At 43.7% G+C, this 22,567-nt stretch overlaps 1 protein-coding gene across 1 annotated transcript in view; it reads left to right on the plus strand.

Moving 5' to 3' along the window:
* LOC310867958 (catenin delta-2-like) overlaps positions 1-22,567 on the plus strand; it is a gene marked incomplete at both ends in the record, with an annotated part of 449,139 nt that overhangs the window by 98,646 nt on the left and 327,926 nt on the right. The window contains 1 exon segment of the mRNA XM_083778138.1: positions 8,457-8,569. Within this exon segment, the coding sequence (XP_083634264.1) occupies positions 8,457-8,569 (113 nt within the window).

A 22,567-nucleotide genomic window follows, 5' to 3' on the forward strand; every position in this document is an offset into this window, starting at 1 on the left:
GCCATTGGGGGTTGGTTCCAGGGGCCATTGGGGGGGTGGTTCCAGGGGCCATTGGGGGGTGGTTCCAGGGGTCATTTGTATTGATTGATTGATTGATTGATTGGTTTTATTTAGAAGCAGCACTTTCAGACACAGTCAAACACAAAAAAGCCTTTTATTTCCATTGCCATCCACAAACACAACGGAAAATCATAATGTTCAGTCAGGACAACTCATGAACTCTTGAATATAAAATGAGCAACATATTTATTATGGTTTGGCGATGAATTGGATCTGCTTTTAGGTACTCTGATCAAAATCAGTCCCAACCTTATAGGGACTCCGAATGCCCCGTACCTTAAAAGCCGATCCAAAACGACAGGTGGTAGCTGGGGTGGAGGAGGGTGAGACAGGTGGTAGCTGGGGTGGAAGAGGGCGAGACAGGTGGTAGCTGGGGTGGAGGAGGGTGAGACAGGTGGTAGCTGGGGTGGAGGAGGGTGAGCAGCAAGTTTAAGCAGACTGCGGCGCAGCAGTATCGGCGATGTGTGCAGCAGGAAGCAAGCAGGATGAGCAGTGCAAACTTCCAGTTTAAACAGCCGGTATGAAGATGGAATGTGTGATTGGATGAAGTGAATCATGTGAATGAGAACCTAATGCCCAATGAACGGCCGGCAGCAACTGCACTGACTTTCCTGACTGAACTTTTGCTTTGCACATGTTTGTGACAGGCGCGATGCTCATAAAAAACATGGCGTAAATGTGACACTAAGTCCCATTGGTCAATGGAGACCCAATCGGTCTCCGGTTCCAACTCCGATGTTGCAGATTTTCCCCCTGGACCCCCCTGGGGTTTAAGAGGTAAAGCTGGTCATGTTTGTAATTGTAACAGCTGAAATCAATAATATATCAGTATTCTGGTATTAACCTGAGGGCCACATTAAAAGGCCACTTCACCCCTTTTACAACCAGATCTTATTTGAATGATGTTTGGAGGACAAGAAACACTTTCCTGGATTTTCTTATGTGGGTAATATGTGTTTTTAGATATTTGAGAATTTCAAAGTGTTCATGCAGGGCTCCATGATGTCATGGACAATGGGCTTACTTCCTTCCTGGACTACAATTCCCTTAATGCTTTGGTGCACTGTTCCTCCTTGTGGATAGGGGGAGGGCTGTCTTACTGAGACAACATGTATTCCAGGAAATAAGTGAGCACACACATTACCCACATAAAACCCCCTAGAAAGTGTTTCTTGTCTCCCAGGAAAGTGTTTCTTGTCTCCCTGTGAAGTTGCAGGGGGGCCAGTTGCCCATGTTGCACAAGGTTTCCACCCGACATAGTGACAATAAAGATAGTGAAAGTGATAATGAGAAAGCAACAGGGTTTCATTCACACGCTTTCATTCAAAGGTGTCAGACTTACACAGCGAGCCCCGCATGTATAGTTACCGCTATAGCGTAGGAAAAAAATATCACAAATCTAATTGGAAACGTGATATATCGTTGAGTACGGAAGAGCTTAGGTGATAAGAAAGTGTTCCCCGAGAAGATGTGAGCGGAGGAGAGATGGAAGAAGATCAGTGAATGGGGAGGAGGGGAAAGATGTATCGCACTGTGATCCGAGGTGTCTAACTCATTTAGACCTGAGACCAGATTCTTCAAAATGCCTTCTCAATCTTGGCAGTTTTCTGAAAAAAAAAAAACATTTTTTCTATAGCAGTGGTTCTCTAACTATTTCATGTCAAGGAGCCCAAGAAGTATCTGTATTTGGCCGCGGAGCCCCATCTGAAAATATGTTGTTCCATAGACCCCCCCCCCACCCCCAGAAGCAAATATTTGAGTTAAAAATGTTCGCTGTGAAGGAATATTAAAAGATTTGCACACTTTTTCACGATTTTTTTTCAAACATAGCAGATCTACAAGCTTGTACTGTAGATCTAACTATTTTTCCACACCTAAAGTTTAAAACAATGGGTTAAAGTGGTTAAAAGCTATGCGGTGACACAGATGCGTCCTCGGGCCTAAATGGTCTAATAGCTTCTTTTCAACTAGAAGAATTCAGCGTACCATGTCGTTTCACCGCCGGGTTACTGGATTTATTTCCGTTCCGCTGGGTTTCTAATTTGGGCCCTATAGCTGCTCAAAAGTTGGTAATATCCCTGAGGGTTTCCAAGAACTTTATTCATGTATTAATTTGTTTTTTTCCCCACGATACCAAACAACTTCACTGTAAACTTGTGTTGGTTATTTTCACTCGGATCAAACAGACCACACTGTGATGCTTTCAATTATAATTTTTAATTCAAATGAGCTTTATTGGCATGAGAAAACATAAGTTTATACTTGTGGAACGATACAATCAAAACAAATTGTAAGTCAGAATCTCCAATAAATCAATTTTTATGTACCAAGATCACTCGATGCAGATATGCACACAATGATTAGTCTTTAGGGTATAGTTGGTTGTGTTCCAATTAATGACTTTCACAGACAGACAGACAGACAGACAGACAGACAGACAGACAGACAGACAGACAGACAGACAGACAGACGGCTATGGCGCGATTCATACTCCTATTTTAGAGCCGAATAAAAGTCGGTTCGGCTCTGTAGAGCCTACAATGTGACGTCATTTGAGGTTCAGGGGGGCGGGTACCGTCCTAAAGTCGGCTCTTCGGTGCTACTGAATATTTCTGACGAGCCGGCTCTACAGCGGTAAAATAGGAGTATGAATCGGCCCTAAGCCCTGTGTTGTTGTCAGAGGTAAAGATGGAGGCTGGGGATTTGAGATTGCCACTGGAGGGGATCAACTTCTTCATAGTCATGAATGGCTTTCAGAGAAGCAATCAAATCATCGCACGCACGCGCACGCACACGCACACGCACATTCTGTCTCTCTGCCTCTCTCTTCCTCTCTTAGAGGTGCACAGACGCACACACACACACACACACACACACAATCCATTTTCGGTGGGCGGGGTTCACTGCATTATCGATCTGTGTGACTGTGATTAACCTGGATATAGCGCATACACACACACACACACACACACACACCAACGCGAGCGGTTTCGCAGCTCATCTGTCTGGCTTATAGGTGGATGACTGATACTACAGACCACTTAAAGAGCTAATGCGTCAGACACACACTGGCCTTTCGCACGCATGCACTGCAGGCATGTGCACATGCATGCACACAAAGCTTGTAGAGAGAGAGAGAGAGAGAGAGAGAGGGAGAGAGAGGACGTGCGTTCGTGCATAATCCAAATTGCAAATACTCCCCCAAGCCCTTGTCGTAAACAGTGTCAGTTCACCTGACTGATGCGGTGAGGCTTGCAGACACAACGCTGAACATCACTCCCTTTCTTTCTCGTTCGCTGTACCTGGAACAACGGCTGCTGCATCAATCCTATACACTGGCCCACATCTGGATACATGAAAACACAAATTAATTCTAAATGCAAAACTGTCATCGCGTCAGTAGGCCTACAGCATACATATGTCATTGTCTAATCATAGCATTGGTCGTACTTGTATTATAGGGATGCACGATATCATCTCTATAGCATAATCGGAATCGGCCATAAAGATGCCATATTGGTTTCGGATCGATCTCGTTGAAATTTACCAAACATGCCATCCGATGATGTCACTGGCAGGGCAGGAATTTCACGATGGCCATGGCCGTTGCCCCTCTCTTTGGCCGTGTGCCCCTCGAAAAATGATATGCCCAGACGCCCACAGTGACCGTTGTGCCCATGTTTTTCCTCTGCACACTTTTCCAGTCATTATGGTAACCAATGTTCGCCAAACGTGTCGCGCAGAACAAATATGTGTAGCGCACATGAACATGAACACCAGAGATATATTTGTGTATTGTAGTTGTGTTGCCATTTGCCAAGTGGTTTGATTATTTTGCGTTACTTTGCCTTAATAACTACCCCCGCTTGTCGTCATGACGCATGTGCGCACACGCACGCACGTGCACACACACACACACACGCACACGCACACGCGCACGCACACACACACACACACACACACACACACACACACACACACACACACACACACACACACACACACACACACACACACACACACACACATTTAATCATTTATTTATGTCCACATAAGAGATACAATACAAGGACACAAGCCCTTGTGGGCTCTTCTCTCTTCTCTCTTCTGCTGTTATTTCATAACAAACATGAAGGGAACTGATGGCTGACGAGATTTCGAGCGGGGTAATACTAAAGTAACATTCACTGTTATAAATGCAGGTTCATGTTGGGTCAAATTGATAATTAAACTGCGTGAGCCACGCATGTTCTTCTTGTTTTATTGTTCCAAATAAATTATTCCATCTGAAAAGTCCTTAATTCAGCAACAGCTTACAACAACAACAACAACACAAAACGCTAACTGAAGTTGTGATCATGTTAAAAAAAAAGAAAAGAAAAACATCCACTCGTCTCAACCCATGCACAGCTGCTGGGCATGCAGCGTTGACGACGCATTGTCTCTCACTCTATCGCCTGTAGTAAATTAAACATTGTTAAGCTTCCCAACTACACTACAACAGAAAGTGTAACATTTTGAATCTCTATACAGAGCTTAAAATGAACTGAAACAACTGCAGCAGTGAGTGACATGAGGTATTTGTTTTTTCCTTAGACAATTTAATGCAGACCTGTATGTCTGAATGGTCATTTTTTATTTCTGTGTTATTAAATAATATTAATTTAGCACAAAATATAGGCTTTTCTAAACCAAGCCCTCATTCAAAAGTCATTATGTGAATTAACTCACAGTTTAACCCAAGGACCCCCAAATTAAATGTTATAATTTAGCTTTTGAAAAATAGCAGATCTACAAGCTCGTAACGCGGCACAGGGTGCCGCGTTACGAGCTTGTAGGTCTGCTATTTTTTCAAACATCGTGAAAATGTGTCACAAAACTTTGGATATATATTCTTTCACAGCGAACGTTTTAAACTCAAATCTTTGCTTCCAGGCGGGTCCCTGGAACAACATATTTTCAGATGGGGGTCAATTACATATTTGGGGTCCTTGACATGAAATATTGAGCACCACTGATATAGAAACATAGGTATTTCAGAAAACGGTCAGGATTTAGAAGATTTTATTTTTACATTTCGACGTCAGGTCTGAATGGGTTAAGGCACAAACACTGATTGATCATTGGCGAGAGCTTGCTGCACCTGGCAATTATGATTAGGATGAATTAAGTCATGCTTGTTCTTCCACGTCTTGCACATACAAAAAAAAAACACATTCCCGAACATTATAACAAATTTAATGTCCGCCAAACATAATTGTGCAGTCGTGGACGATTGGATTTAATTTGTAAATCAATCTTTACTCCAAGGGAGTGTTATCTAATAGACTTAAAAAAAAAAACAATACATGCTTTAACATGCATTAAAACACGACGTTAACACAACGTTTGACACAAAACCTTGTATGACTTATACTGTATCTTGGGGATATTTGGCCCTCACAAATATTGTACTACTTGGGAAGGGGCTGACTGCCACAGAGCAGATCCAACAGTTCCCATTCCCACACAATGCATGCAGGAACCCATGCAGCAGCAGCTCAGAAATCCTCCTACAGCAGCACAGGCTACATTTTGTCGTCTCTACTTTTCAGGAGATGATGTCTTGACGTTCTGTTCCCCCCACAGACAGTCAGTCCTTTTGTGCATGCAGCCTCACACACATCCAACAGCAACCTGGCTTCCCCCTTAGCGCCAGAATTATGTCTATTTTCAGGCAGTCCCCCCACCCCACCCCCCACTTCTTTTCTTTGGGTGCTTTATTTTATGACAATAGCCGTGGAACAGAGAGAGAGGCAGGGGAGGACACGCAATGCTAGGAGGACGCCAGATGGAATCGGGTCACCCATTACTCAGCACAGAGAGTTCTAATTCTCTAGGGGGTCCGTAATTCTCTAGGGGGTCCGTGACTCCTCAGGGTTATACTACATGGGGGGGGGGTCCGCTGAACAGCGGTGATTTTGACAGCACATTTGGAGTTTAGTTTTTAGTCGTCGTCTCTTGAATAGTTTTCAATTAGTTTCAGTCACAGTTTAGTCACCTGGAGTGTTTTTGTTTCCACCAGGCCGAAGGCATGGGGGGAGAGTATGTTTTGCACTCCGTCCGTCCGTGTGTGTGTGTGTGTGTGTGTGTCCGTCCATCCATCCGTGTGTGTGTGTGTGTGTGTGTGTCCGTGAGCAGCTAATCTCGGCCACCGTTAACCCGGTCGATGCCAAATTTTGCACACACACTCCCTGGATGCCAACGATGAACCTCTGCCCCAAACTTTCCAGAACGGCCTGTTATAGCGCCTCCAGGAGGCCGCTTTGTGCAAAACAAGTTTTTGCACAGTACACCTACAGATTTTGTCCAAACATCACACAAATTGGTACACAGTCTCTCTAGAGCCATTCAACGAAACCGGTCTTTCAGATTTCTCAGACTCCATCCTGATTGGTTAAGATTGGCTTCCAAAGTTCACAGGAGTGCTCGGTTTCAAACAAAATGCTGCAAATTATGAACACATCGCGTGATTTCCGTGAAATTGTGCACCCACATTCCCACTAGGCCGAGGACGAAATGCCACATGAACAATTTCAACTCAGCCTCAAGGTGGCGCTATAACTGGCCGAAAAGTGTTTTTACCTCTAACTGCACGGATCTGTGGATAACTTTGTATGCCAACTCCCTAGTTTACTTTTGTTGCCCTTTTATCCAACCACCAGATGAAGGCAAGCTGCAATGTCCTACATTCCTATCCTGGTGGAGACCTGTGCCCAGTGCACTTTTTCTAGTTTGTGTATCTTTTAGTCAACTAAATATCATACGATTTTAGTTTAGAATCTACAGTTGTTTTAGTCGACTAAAATGTATTTTGGCGGGCCTTGATGCCGTCATAATGACTTATTTTACACTTGCTGAAAATTGCCGATGTACAAGCTCACAACACGTCGCAGATCACCTACTTTCAGCATGCGACCATGAGTAAAATTACTTACTGGATATTTTGTCCGCTAGTTCCTTCCTAACATTTTAGTCTAGTTTCTTTTTATTGACGGATTCTTTCAGATGGGGGTCGGCGGCCAAATACATACATTTTTGGGGGTCCTTGACATGAAAATGTTTGACAACGACCGACAACGATAGAAACATAGGTTTTTCAGAAAACTGTCGACCTTTGGCCTTTCCAGTCAGGGCTGCCCTGAGTGACCATTCAGCTTCCCAAAAGCTTCAACTCTCTGTACTGTATTTACAGTTATTCAGTGCAGGAGTTTTTCCACTGGCCTCTGTAGAATGACCCCGCCGTGATTGTAGCTCCATTTCACACATATTTGCCTTAAAATAGTGCCATAGTTTGTCATAGTGTCGAAAACATATTCCACCACGCAAGCAACAACAAAACAACAAGGGGGAACAGCCCGACATGGAAGCTGCCATGACACCCCATAGCCAATGCATTGTTTTTGTATCGACTCACCAAGAGCAGCCTCTGTCAGAGTAATGTAAGCTGTTCAACAATACACATTCATTGTATTGTTGCTGTATTGTATTTGTAACAGGTTGATTCTCAGTCCCACAGAAGGTGCACATTCTGCTGTGACATGTGAATCTAACTATACTTGTGTTTATCTATGCATTATGCTGTAATTGGGAAGCTGCCTTGATTGCCTGCAGAGAGCTCTGATTGATTGCTTTAGGGGAGCGTCTTGGGTGTTGCTAAATGCATTGTGATTTGCTGACTGCTTAGCCAGGGGTGGAGTCAGGAGTCTATATAAAGGGGAAATGGTTCAGTAGGGAGTAGGCTGCCATGGGGAGAGGTTGACTCTAGTACCGCTCTGTTTAAGTTACGTTGAGTTTTCTTCAGTTATTTCACCTATGTTGTCCAGGCCTGGAACACATTCAACTATATTTCTCACCTGCAAGTCTGCCTCATGTCCAGTATGTCATTTTAAAGGTTTTTTTACTGACAAACAGGCTAACAGCTGATCTACAACTCGTGAATGGGGGGGGCAAAGCTTTATAACCACTATTAGGGACCTGTCATTATAAGCATGCATGTCATATATGTCAAAATATCGTCATAGAGTTCCACCATTTTTCCCATCCATCCATCCATCCTTCCATATTTAATATAACCGCTTATCTGTAGTCGGGTCACGGGGGCAACGGTTTCAGGCAAAGAGCTCCAGACAGACCTTTCCTGAGCAACATTGGCCACTTAAATCCCCCATGGGGAGTCCCAGAGGGACTGTATAACACCTAAGCTCGCTCCTGCTTTTCCATTCTCCCGTCAGCACAAATCAACTGGTGGCTCACTCCTCCCACTCTTTTCTCCTCCTGTGTGTGTGTGTGTGTGTGTGTGTGTGTGTGTGTGTGTGTGTGTGTGTGTGTGTGTGTGTGTGTGTGTGTGTGTGCAGGAGCTGCAGTTTGAGCGTCTCACCAGGGAACTGGAGGCAGAGCGGCAGATCGTGGCCACCCAGCTGGAGAGATGCAAGCTGGGGGAGCACGCCGCTAGCATGAGCAACATCAGGTACGAGACACACACGACACGGCATGTCTGCAGTGGTGGGAAAAGTACTTGATTGACAGTTTGCAGAAATATATACATTTCAAGTACAACTCAATACAAAACACTGTCAACTGTGAGTGGACGACACCATACAGTATCACATTTGTTTACAAGAGGGTCCACCATTTTCAATTCATCATAACATTTAGAGACAAATATACACTTCTATATAGCCAAAATCAGGAAATCATCATAGAGGAGGTAAAAAAAAGGGGGAAAAAAATAATTTATATATATCAGTGAGGGGAAAAAGGGGTGGGTGGGGGATTCAAGTTTTATGGGGGCCAGTTTTGAATTGCAGCCGTCCGTAGGTGCCCTTTGAGAGCGGTTTTGAAGGAGTCAAGGGTTCCACATTTTGGTGGCATAGGAGAGGAATGAATTTAGCCCCTTTTTGTGTCAATTCTGGGTTGCACATGGTTTGTTGAGCTCCCTCTGGTGTTGTTGGTGTGGACTTCATTGACATTAAGGAAGTATTTAGACAGGTACATGGGTATCTTGGTGGAGTAGCGAATCTTGTGGACCAGACCCATTGCAAGAACTCTGTCGTCAACTTGTACTTTATATTGTACTTGTACTTGTATTTACCTATAAGTCGAAAGTATCAATACTGCAACGTAAAATAAGTAAAGGTCCGGACGTGTTAAAGGTGTATAGGGAAACGGAAATGGTGGGCATTTTATATTTTAAATTAAGTTTCAGCCGGTTTAAACGTGAAACGCTGGCTCTGAACCAATCAGAGCATTGCATACCTTCAGGCGATGGGACGGTAGCTATGCTACACGGAGGTAGGTCGTCCAATGATCCATGGGTTGGCGGTTCAAATCCCGGCACCTCCTGTCTACATGTCGAAGTGTCCTTGGGCAAGACACTGAACCCCTAATTGCTCCTGTTGTGCTGGTTGGTACCTTGCATGGCTTCTGCCGCAATCGGTGTATGAATGGGTGAATGTAATGCACAATCTATGTAAAGCGCCTTGGCGCTATATAAATGCACCATTTACCATTGTTTGTTTACAAGTCAGATAGTCGGCCAGATGTACCAGTTTACTGATACGTGGCTTATTTCTACCCTATAATGTTTTCAGATACATATTTTAGCGTGATGATTAAGTTGAAACGGAGTAATACACTGTCTGGATGTTATCTTGAATGGGAATAAAAACGGAGGATTTCTGTAATCGATGTGGGCCTCGACACGTCATCACGCACTACATTTTCATTTTTTATGGACATTTGATATAAAAATACACAAAAATTATCTTTTTTTTGGCATCCATTGTTAGGTATGCTCATATGATGACCACGGATGTGGTCTAATAGTGTGAAGAACATATTTTTAATTTCACTACGCCTTCAAATCTATCGCTGTGGGTTTTTTAATTTTCATTCACCCGGATCATATACATTTTGTAATCGTGATCAGCAGCGCTTTACTTATCGCCCGTGAATGAAGCTTGTTTTGATTAGAATCGGGAAATCCGGGAAAAGAAATCGGAGATAAAAGGATTTGAAAAAATATATATAAATATATACTAAAACCTATATTGGAAATGGCAGATCTAAGCTCACAACGTGTCGCATTGCGGGTGCGTTGTGAGCTTGTAGATGTTCTTGGGAGGGGTCATATATCACATATACCATACTGTGTGTGTGCACGTGTGCATAAGTGACTGTGCAAGGTAAGCATGACTCGGAGGAAAGGTGTGTGTGTGGAGAGGGGCGACTTAGCTAAACGTTTCTTCATGTGTCCGCATGTGTGTGTGTGGGGGGGGGGGGGGGGGGGGGGAGTGGGCAGTATCAGTGAAACAGTTCTGTGTGTAAATGCATTTGTGCATGGGTGTGTGTGTGTGTGTGTGTGTGTGTGTGTGTGTGTGTGTGTGTGTGTGTGTGTGTGTGTGTGTGTGTGTGTGTGTGTGTGTGTGTGTGTGTGTGTGTGTGTGTGTGTGTGTGTGTGTGTGTGTGTGTGTGTGTGTGTGTGTGTGCGTGCGCATGTGAGATTAGTGCATGATGGAGCAGTATCTGGGTCCTTGATGACACTAATGCTGACTGCACCATTATGTTGCTTCCCGACTGCACTCTCTCACTCACACACACACACACACACGCACGCACGCACGCACGCACGCACGCACGCACGCACGCACGCACGCACGCGCGCACGCGCGCACGCACACACTCCTTGCTCAGCTCCCTGGGTGGAGGTCTTGAGTGTGTGTGTGTGTGTGTGAGCTCAGGTTCACAGTGGGAAGCTTCTGAGAAGGGGCTACGTTTCCTGCAGCTGCGAAACCCATTTATCACCTGGATCGATGGGGGAAACAACACACACACACACACACACACACGGGGGCATATAGCAGCAGCAGAGTATAGCCATAGCTGAATCCCAGAAGCCTATGCCCACTAATATACAAACCCATTTAGATCTATAGGGTCAATTCTAAAAAGAAAAAAAAAGTCCTAATAGTTTTCTGAAAACCCGATGTTTCTATGTCAGTGGTGCTCAACCTTTTTCATGTCAAGGACCCCAAAAATCATATGTAATTGACCCCCATCTGAAAATATGTTGTTCCAGGTGGGATAAAAAAACCCGCCAAAAGGGGTTCCCATTCAGAATGGACTAATATACATTTTCTCCCATGCGATGGCCAGAGGGGGATTCCCGTTTGGGAGAGAGAGTACAGTAGGTGTTTGGTTTACTACATGCTGAGACCTGGGTTTGAATCTGGGTCACTACAATCTACAACAGTCTAGTGCACACAGTGCTGTGTTGCCTAGGGCACGCACGCACGCCACACTCACACAAGCGCACACACAAGTGCATGCAAGCACAAGCGCACGCACAAGCGCACGCACGCACAAGCATGTATCTCCAGATTTCAACCATTTACGATTGATTTACGACATGCTTTCTTTTCTGCCCATGACCGCCTCTGGCAAAATGGCAAAATTGTTCTCATCTCGCCTATGAAAAGGCAGAAAATCACTACTAAATTTGTGATTTTCGTTTTTTTTCTTCACATTAACACAGTTTGAATGTTGAAGGTTTTCATTCCAACAGATTATTGATTTGGGCAAATTAAATGTATACATTTATAAGTCAAAGTAGGCTTGTTTTTCCGGTAACTTTAACACTGTTTTGGGGGTGGAGAGGAGAAGTTCCGAGATTAGTTCGTTTTTGATTGGTCTTTGCCGAATGTCTTTGTCCTCAGGTTTCACGCTCTGAGCACCGCCCATTAGCGTGCTTGTGTGTTTGTAAACACAGTATTTTTCAACATGGCTAAATTGGCTAAGCATTTGGGATTTTATAGCTATGGTGGAAGTAACTCTTAGTGTCTCTCAGCTGGAGATATATGGACACTCGATGTCGGTGGGAGAGCAGATACTGTGGGATAACGCCTCTGCTGCTCACAGGCAAAATATCCCCCTGCCGTGCGAGGGGTTATACTTTACAGAAAATAAACAAAACCACGTAGCTACTCGCCGAAATAAAGCCTGCTAGACCTAGGAAAAAGTCTATTCTCCGCGTCTCAGGTCCCCAGTTTCTCAATCAAATGCATTTTGTGCCATTTTAAAATGGCCATATCTCCTTCAAATATTTTACAATTTCATTGAATGATACATCATTATGAAAGCTTACATTCTGTACTTTGATAATCTGTAAAAAACTGAAAAATTACCGGACGTAGCGCGTGGAAGGAACACGTTATTCTGACCAGTTCCTTTCCCCTCCATCAGGCTCCCCGGCTGGCCAGGCAGTTTAGAGACCAGGATTACGTCATGTTTTTGTGAGGGTAGCTACCCTAGGGGACACGGGGAGAACATGTGAGGGTACCTACCCTAGGGTACACGGGGAGAACATGCAAACTCCACACAGAAAGGCCCTTTTGCCAACCCCGCCTCGGGATATGGTCACACAAGAGTTGTGAGCTGTAGTTAGTTAGTAGACAGGCTATTTCAATTTAAAATGTATAATGAGAGAAAGGGAACGGATTTGGACGAACAAGGTTTCTCACCCGACAGCATGCAGCACTAATCAGCATATTAGCGTTGAGGGACTTCTCCGTAACTACGGGGGGGGGGGGGGGGACCTGACACACCTGACTAGCCTGATAATTAGCCAGTGGTGGAAGAAATACAGAGACACGTTTTATTACTGTGGAGTCTGGAATTCCATAATTATACATATTTCATGTTGTCATCTGGGGGCGTCCGCCTGAGACCTTGATTCACTTCAAGCTCTCTGCCGGGACCCCTGGGGTGCACGGCTCGTTTATACTGTGCCTTTTGTCTTGAGTTCAGTTCCTGAGTCACACCTAAGGACCCTGTAGAGATAAACAGTGGTTCAAAGTGGCCACTGTCTGGAGCAAGTTGTTGATCAAATAATTTATCTTTAAAGTGTATGCAATTTCCGTCGACACCCTCTACTCATGTAAACTACTTAAATACGGTACTAGAATACGATTACTTCAGTCAGCCGGGCGTCAGCCCTGTGTGTGGAGACGTTGGCCACTTTGCTGGCTGGCGTGAACCTTAACCTATGCTGTGCTGTACTCTGGAATAAACATCGGAACATCACTCCAGCTGCCGTGCATGTCTACCATCTCACTTTTCTCGTGCTCTCCAGTTCTGTATTCTGTACAGCGTACAATGGTAGAATCAGATACCACATCACGTACTGTATATGCAGTATATATAATATATATACACATTATATAATACCACAACCCCCTGCGAGATACGAGCGCCGTGTCCATAGATTACCAAAGCCCTGAAGGGTTTTATAGGCTGTTGCTTTTCAACTCTTTTCATATCAAGGTCCATTATATATTCGTCATTTGAGCCACAGAACACCATGGGATTTTGCCTCTCAGACCCAAAACGCTGAATATTTTGTTGTCGTTGGATAAGATTACGTTGATCAATTCTAATTGTGTAGACTTCTTGTAAATTAAGGTCATGCAGATGTTTTACAACCTCTTGCGAGCGTAAAATGAAACCATTTTGGTTCCATTTCACACTCCCAAGAGGTAAAGATTCATAAGGCGTCCATGTGGTTATACCAGCTCTGCATCATTTAGCCACTGGTCCCCGGACCACTGGTTGAAAACCACAGGTTTAGGCAATGGCACTCCCACTATTCAGACTCTGACGTGCTAAAGCAGTACTAACCAGTAACTAATCAGTTCAACTAGGGACACGTATTGTTGTTTCCAAATATATGGGACAATTCCTCATTCCAGGGGACGGTGGGAACAGTTAGGATATCAATATTGAAAGCTACACTTTCCTGCTGAATTGCCCTGTGCCCAGTGTAAACAGTATTTCTTATTCAGTCTAAAAGTCCGTACCTTACTGTTATTTCTGTGCAACTTTGCCAGAAAATAAATATAGTTTGAAGCATTGTTGGTTTGTGTGAGTATAACTTGACACAGAATTCAATGAGGCAAATATAGAGCCGATGCAATTGTTATTTGGATTGAGGGTCTGCAACTATATTAAGTTTGCTGTTGTGGAATCTGTGTTGTTAATACATTGAATGACGCTTTTTATAAAGCATTTTTCTGTGACTCCAGAGAGGTTTCGCTAAATCCTTTGGTGCAATCTTATGGGTTTGATTTTATTTTATTTTATTCACTCTGGCTATTCAAAAGTAGCAAATTTACATGCTCATATAGCACATCACTTTGTGCTGCGCGACAGCTTTTAGATCCACCGACTTCATATTTGACACACGCGTTCCACGCCACCACAGGGAGTGCAGTGCCCGGCCTTCGAGTCGGTCGGATGCACGGTTGTCCCGAACCGCCACAAAAGGCTCTGGTCAGGCTCTGCCAGTGGGCCTAATCAGCCTATGTCCCCTCACCTGTAGAATTCCCAGCCTCTGCATCAGCCATTTGGTTGCCGTGGCAACCACACACCTGCCATTTGATTCACTTTTCACAGTCAGTTAGCACTTGCACTCTTCAGCGCAGGCAGACTGACATATTTCCATATATGGGCACAAAAGGGACACAGGCAGTTAAAACAGGTATCGCACACTATAGCTTCCCAACTTATGGGTTATCATTCCCAAGTAGGCCCGGTGGCCGACGGGCACAGTTCTAGTACTAATTCACACTGGCATAATTATGCAAAGCAATGGAAGCCGGTGACATGAAGTTACAAAGCTATACAGGCTGCCATAGTTTCAGAACCACTGACATATATAGAAACATGAGGTTTTTCTGAAAACTCTCATGATTTAGAATTTGTAGAATCTTAAATTAGGTCTAATTGGATTAACTGGAGGTTACTTCAGTAACCACGGTTCTTTAAGCAAATGAGTGAAATGGTTCGCCCGTGGGATCCGGCCGCAGGTGGTCCCCCGTAGGCGAAAGCATTTCATGAGATGAAGCTTATAGAAGAACCGTCTCTGCTCACTTTCTCTCCCCACACGATTCCTGTGTGTAGTGGGAGGAGGGAAGGGGAACTAATTAATTCCAGTCAGCCAGTTCTTGTGTTCTCTTTAACCCCAGGCTATATAGCCGGTATCTTTCATATTGTTTCTCGGCTCGCGCAGCTGACGTCAATGAATGATCAACGCTCCGTGCAGCAACGCAGTGATATCTATACGTTGCTTTGTGTCTTTTGTAGCATTGTGTGTATACAGTAGTGTCGCCAAGTCTGCTTATTGTACGCTTACTATAATCTGGTTGTTCTCGGTGTGTGCATGTGCGCGTGCATGTGCGTGTGTGTGTGTGTGCGCTCGCGCATGATCATGCTCATGTGGCCTATTAGTCGTCTCCTTTGGGCTTCTTTCATACACCTGGTTGCTTTTTTGTTCTCCCGGAAAACATGGCAACACTGATGCCGGCGTGGGTAAATGATTTTAGTCGCGCGGGCGTGTGCGTGCGTGCGCGTGTGTGTGTGTGTGTTTGTGTGTGTGCATGCGTGCTGTGCCATGCCGAGCCGAGGCAAGCTTCCTTCACCACCACCCGTTTCTCTCTCTCTCTCTCTCTCTCTCTCTCTCTCTCTCTCTCTCTCTCTCCCGGGTGTGTTTGTGTGTTGTGCTTTGTGCCACAGCTTGGCTGTCATGTCTGAGAGATGGCGTTCATTAGAATGCAGCGTGCCTCTCACAGGCAGCCGCAGGCAGCTTATTGCGTAAGCACACGGCCCTGAGGGGAGGCTTGAGAAAATAACTCGTAGACACGGAGAACGCTACAGCTGGAGAAAGCAGCGTTTGAGGGGTTCTTTTATGAAAACTTTTCTGTGTTTACTCTCTGGCTCCAACTTACCTCAGATGTGTCGTTGTTGTCAGTGGAGGCCTTATACAATCATGTTTCAATCGTTTCAATTGACGGCCAAGCTACACCGGGCATGTGTGCGTTTGACGTAAGCGCACTGCGCTCACAAAGTATGCGTGCGAAATGCAGCGGCTACACCAGATCTGTGGCGCACGGCAGATTTGTGCGGGACCTTCCGGGAGGATATATAGATACGCGCGCATGGGGGCATACGCATGTAAACGTTTTAGAACCGATCCTATTTTTAGAGCACACGTAGGATGGCCCGCGGTATCCGTGCGTCTGGTGGTATCATTGACATATATTGGTCCTATCCAAACGCACTGTACTCGCGCAGTAAACGCATACGCACGTTTGCAAAATTGACTGGTGTAGTTTGGCCGTAAAACGGGCCTTGAACCTCAAATAGTATTAGTAGTAGTAGTAGTAGTAGTAGTAGTAGTAGTAGTAGTAGTAGTAGTAGTAGTAGTAGTAGTAGTAGTAGTGAAGAAATATTGCATTGCATCGCAGCCTTCCAATCAGCCTTGTTAATTATTCAACCTTGTAGTTGGCAGCAGCTAATAATCACTGCAGGTACTTGCCCTGTCATGTCACGTTGACCTGTGTTGTTTGGTTGTAATTGTTCCTACTTCCCAGTGTGTGCACTCACTGCACTAGCAGCGCTGAGAGTTTACCTTAAAGTAGAACATTGTTTAATCAAGCTGCTTTTGTGTCTTTTTCTACTTGGCTGTGTATGCAGTTCATGCTTTGAAGTCCGATAATACACACCAACAAAAAAAAAGGAAAAAATGAATTTTAATAATTATTAATTATTAATATTATGACGTCATGAACGGGGCCTCCCGATCCTTAAGGCTGCCCCTGGTTGTTGGAAACCTTGTGTGTCCAAAACCGTTTCTTTTGTTGGTTCGTTTCTTATTTCAACATTTTAAAATAGTGAAAATAGCCAATCCGCAATTTTTGCTATTTACATTACATTTGTGCGACACTCAGATAGCACCATACTTCACTGTATGATGAAGTCTAGGCTCTATAGGGCATCAATTTAATTAGAAAAATTAAATAATACAATGTGACGTCATTTGAGGTTCGGGGGGGGGGGGGGGGGGGTACCGTACTAAAGTCGGCTCTTCGGTGCTACTGAAAATTTCTGACGAGCCGAAATCATTTCGGCACTACAGCGCCGAAACAGCGGTAAAATAGGAGTATGAATCGGCCCTAAGAACCAAAAAGAACTGAACCGGTTCCCATTGGGCACCAAACAGTGGAAAAGGGGCCGAGATGTCAAGTGAATGTGGGGGGTTGAGCTGGGTGGAGCACGCAGTGTTGTTTGTTTCCAATAAAGTTTCAATAGTTGTCACTGTAGTGACTGTACAATACTTTTAAACAGTTGTCCTGCCTGCTCCTCCCTGGCTGGTAGACTGTTGCGGCCCCCCGCGGCGTCCTCAGCGGGGGGTGTCGTTCTCTCGCAATTTGCGGTGTTGAAGTCTCAGACCTATTCATAGACCTGCTGTTTTGCAATCAGCAGGTACAAAAGGAACCTCAAATTGCGCTGTGATGACGCCCCCATGTGTGTGGTTTCGTCTGTTCGCCTGGCCACAGAATTGAAGCTAATAATAGATCTAATAATGACTGGGAGTCTCTTTGGGCTTATTCTGTTGGATGATTCACCTTCAAACGTGTGTGCATTGTTGCTTTTCTTTGCCAGGCCCACTTTCCATTGCACATTTGAAATGGCTTTGATTATGAATTATTTGCTCTGCTTTGTTCACAATATGCAGGGACGGGTTCAGAGGGTTTGAACGACTCTTGGCTATATCGTTATATGCTGTTGAGTTTGACAGCTGAGTTTGACAGCTGAAAGCGTGTTGGTGTGTGTGTGTGTGTGTGTGGAGGGAGGGAGAGGGAGGGAGAGGGAGAGAGAGGGAGAGAGAGAGAGAGAGAGAGAGAGAGAGAGAGAGAGAGAGAGAGAGAGAGAGAGAGAGAGAGAGAGAGAGAGAGAGAGAGAGAGAGAGAGAGAGAGAGAGAGAGAGAGAGAGAGAGAGAGAGAGAGAGAGAGAGAGAGAGAGAGAGAGAGAGAGAGAGAGAGAGAGAGAGAGAGAGAGAGAGAGAGAGAGAGAGAGAGAGAGAGAGAGAGACCTTTACACCTTACCATACCATATTGTATATATTTTACATAAAAATCTTCAGATTTCACAATGGCTGACACATTTTCACAACTTTTATTCAAGATGCTATCTTATAATAAATGCAGACCTATTGTGCAGAAGCATCGGCCTACTGTAGCGTAATTGCCTTAATCCTTGCATGCATCAGCTGAGTTTCATTTCCATCCAAAAGCCCTTGAATGATTGAATGTGGATTTAGGATTACTGTGATTATGGTAAGATAACATATCACTGTACGTAGCATAATTAACAAAATATATAAAATACATTTTTAATTTACTTAAAATAAAACATCTGAATGATTTTGCGGACCCCCTGGCTATGCGCCGCAGACCCCACTTTGGGAACCGTGGGCCTACCTACCGTGGACACCCATTTGTAGTGTTCTTGTGGGTCTTTTTCCCCCTGCTGTACGCGCACTGTGAGGCGCATCCATGTCTTATTGGCCCCATACCGTTCTGTACAGATGAAAGACAAATGGCTGCATGCTTGTTAAAATAAATTAATCAAAAGGGTGAGTTAACCCATTCTGGACGGCGAACCCCTGTTGGTGTTTTAAGCATTATGCTTTAGCTATTGAAAAATAGCAGATCTCAGAGCGGCACCGAGTGCCGCGCTACGAGCTTCTAGAATGTGGCAAACATCTTTGAATGTATATATTCTTTCAGAGCGAATGTTTTTAACTCAAATCTTTGCTTCTGGGGGGGTCCCTGGAACAACATATTTTCAGATTGGGGTGGGCGGCCAAATACATATATTTTTGGGGACCTTGACATGAAAAAGGTTGAGAACCACTGACATAGAAACATAGGTTTTTCAGAAAACTGATTTAGAAGCGTCCTCGGGTCTAAATGAGTTAAGCAAAAGGATTTTTTTATTGCGTGTCTCTGAGAACTGAAAACAATGAAAGCAGGCGGGAGCTCTAGGCGGCACGTTGTTGTCAATTAGAGACACTTGATGAAATATTTATCCTCCAATGTTTATTTGCTCCTGCTTGGCAGACCGTTTTCATCTCATCTGTCAAGCCTTTTTCTTCTCCTGTTATGGGCTACATGTTGCTTGATCGTCAGCTGTGCTGCAGCATGGGCCCCGTTAGCCAGATGTCTGTCACTCTGAAAAACACATTCTATGGCAATATGGTCTGTAGTGTGTTGTTTGTTTTAAAACCCACTGCCCTCCAGGATTAATTAATCTATTTATCGCGCATTGCCAAGGGTTTATCGCGTGCAAGCGGCGCAACCCTTATTTTGAAGAGCCAAATATCCGTAACTGGATGTTACGATGACATATTGCTGTGTGTGGTGTCTTGACCGGTTGTTGTTCTCTCGCTCGGTGCAGAAAGAACCCGACCGCGAGTATCACAGTGCCTGCTGTGCGCCGCACTGCGACGCGTTTTGAGTTTGTAGATCGGCTATTTCTGCTATGACAGTAATATGCACTGTGGCCCTCTGGAGTGAGTGTGGAAATTTAGCGGCCCTCTCCATCGTCAAAGTTGCCCTCCCCTGCCCTGGAATGGATTAAGAGTGTCTGCTAAATGCCTATAATGGTAAATTGCTATTTTTTAAAAATCTTGAAAATGTGGTGCAAATCATTGAATGTATCGTACAGTGAATGTTTTTAACTCAAATCTTTGCTTCTGAGGGGGGGTCCCCCTGGAACAACATATTTTCAGATGCGGATCCACGGCCGAATACAGATAATTTTGGGGGTCCTTGACATGAAAATGGTTGAGCACCACTGACATAGAACCATACAGTAGGTTTGTCAGAAAACCTTTAGGACACTTTTAGATTCAGCCTCAGTCCTAAATGGTTTAACATTTATTTTGCTCCGGATATGTGGATATAAGCCTAAACTCCAGGTTCCTTCAGAAAGCAGTCGTGTCCCAGACAAGCTGAGAGGTGTGGAGGGTTCATAATGTACTGTAGCAGAACATCACACATTGATTTTGGCCTTCAACCATCCAGTTGCTCTATAAAGCAGCAGTAGTATTTTGTTGTGCATTAATCGTGCATGCCCTATACTGGACCCTTCAATCAATATTGGCCACTCTCTTCCAAAGCTGAAAGGCACAGTGGTGCCACTGGGGCCCCCAGTGACTAGTAACCGAACCTACTAACCTGGCACAACATATAGTCACGTGTGGGTCTGCCTCAAATACATAATTAATTTGGAGGTCCTTGATATGAAAACGTTTGAGAAGCACTGGTGTGTGTATATGGCAATAACGTTGATTCAGTGATTTATCTATTCAATTAAATTAAATTGTATTAAAGCGTCAAAATCACAGCAAGTTGTCTCGAGACACTTTACATATAAAACAGAAAAACCACCCAGAGCAAGCAATATCGCAACAGTGGTAACGAAAAACTCCCCTTTAGGAAGAAACGTCAGCCAGAACCAGACTCTAGGGTGGGCGGCCTTCTGCCGAATAGAAGAAAGATAGACAGGGAAAGAGATGCAGGCAAATACAAGTAGTCGCAATAACAATAATAATTAATGTTATAGTGTAAGATTATATAATATAATATTGTCGGATAATACTAATATATAATGTATAAGAATATTAAGATATAATGTAGTGGTGTAATGGCCAGATTTGACTGAGGAGAAAAACTTTTTTTTCCCTCAAAAATAGCACAGGCAGACTCTTCACATACTTACTTATAAGACACCAAAAACATATACAAACAATATCACATTCACTTCCCACACAGAAACTGCACAAAATATAAAACAAAAACAAAACAAAACAGAAATACATGTACAGTACTTCCCATGCTTTATATATTCTGCAATATCTTTCAAAAAAATCCATCCAAGTCGGCGCTCACGTCACTTAACCACATCAGATCTATGTTTTTACACCTGTTTTATAGCTGTCAACGTAGCTCATGCGGTACAATGGGCAATAGAAAGCGAATTGAAACACATTCTCAATATCGTTTAGAATGTGCATGTATGTTTGTATCGTATTGCAGACATGCCCGTCTGCTTGTCATGCCAGTTGTAGTCTTTGGCAGGTGGTTTGTATTCTACCTGCCTGACATTGAGTCATCCATGTATCACGGATGTGTTGCCTTGTGATTATCTCGCAGTAAACACGCGGCTTGCAATTCTGCCTGTCGGCAGCCAACTGAATCGTGTCACACACAGAAAATGAGATGCCAGCTGAGCTGTAAGTGGTGTTGCCATAGCGGAACAATTGGTTGGTTACAGAGAGAACCTTCAGACAGTGGTGTTTTGGGTAGCACATTTTTATTTTAGTTTAGTCATAGTCTTTTGAATAAAATGTACTTTAGTATGTTTTGGTCAACTCTGAAATGCTTTAGTGTTAGTCTAGTTTCAGCCAACTATAAATGTCATGTCATGTGTTTTACTCATCTAAATCTACAGTTGTTTTTTGTTGACAATTAGCCCTTAAACGAATCATCCTCAACTGTCTTTTTCACAATGGCTAAAATAAGTTATATCGTTCCTGCCTCTGGAAAAACTCAGATATACAGTGGACAGAGACCCAAAATACTTTGTCCTGGCTTGCGGTCCCCTTTGTAGATTTTGTTTTAAGACTTTTCCTTTCATTAAACTTTTCCGGACTATGTCCGACTATGTACAGTGTCATACTGTATGTGTCTCATATGTGTCATAATTTCCTATGTATGTACTTTTAGTTTTTAGCTTAGTTTTAGTCTTTGTAAATCCTCTAAAGGAAAGGAATCTTCTAAACTTCTAAAGGAATGCCTTAGAAGAATTATAGGTGTTCTCAAAATTCATTTTGTGCTCAAACATGAAAATGTATGTATATAATAATTGATTTGTGCACAGTAATGAGCAGGATAATATGTATTTTCCCCCCCTGAACACCCAGTGAACGGCACTGTAATTATCAACAAACCCCCGTTTGTTGATATATGTTATGTTTGATCGATTGTGACTATACTTAATCCATTAAGAAGACCTGACAACAAATTATACAAATGGCTTCTAAATCATGGCGGTTTTCTGAAAAACCTGTTTCTATGTCAGTGGTTCTCAATCTATTTCATGTCAAGAAGCCCGAGAATTATATGTATTTGGCCGCCGACCCACATCTGAAAATATGTTGTTCCAGGGACCCCACCAGAGCGTTCACTCTGAAAGAATATATATTCAAAGATTTGTGCCACATTTTCACGATTTTTCAAAAATAGAAGATCTTGTAGAACCCATTCCCGCCCGGAATGGATTAGTATACCCATTCCCATTACTAATGGATTAGTATACCCATTCCCATTACTAATGGATTAGTGTACCCATTCCCATTACTAATGGATTAGTATACCCGTTCCCATTACTAATGGATTAGTATACCCATTCCCATTACTAATGGATTAGTATACCCGTTCCCATTACTAATGCATTAGTGTACCCGTTCCCATTACTAATGGATTAGTATACCCGTTCCCATTACTAATGGATTAGTGTACCCGTTCCCATTACTAATGGATTAGTATACCCGTTCCCATTACT

The sequence above is a fragment of the Protomyctophum parallelum genome (genome assembly GCF_964188405.1).
Source record: "Protomyctophum parallelum genome assembly, chromosome: 12".
Classification (NCBI taxonomy): domain Eukaryota; kingdom Metazoa; phylum Chordata; class Actinopteri; order Myctophiformes; family Myctophidae; genus Protomyctophum; species Protomyctophum parallelum.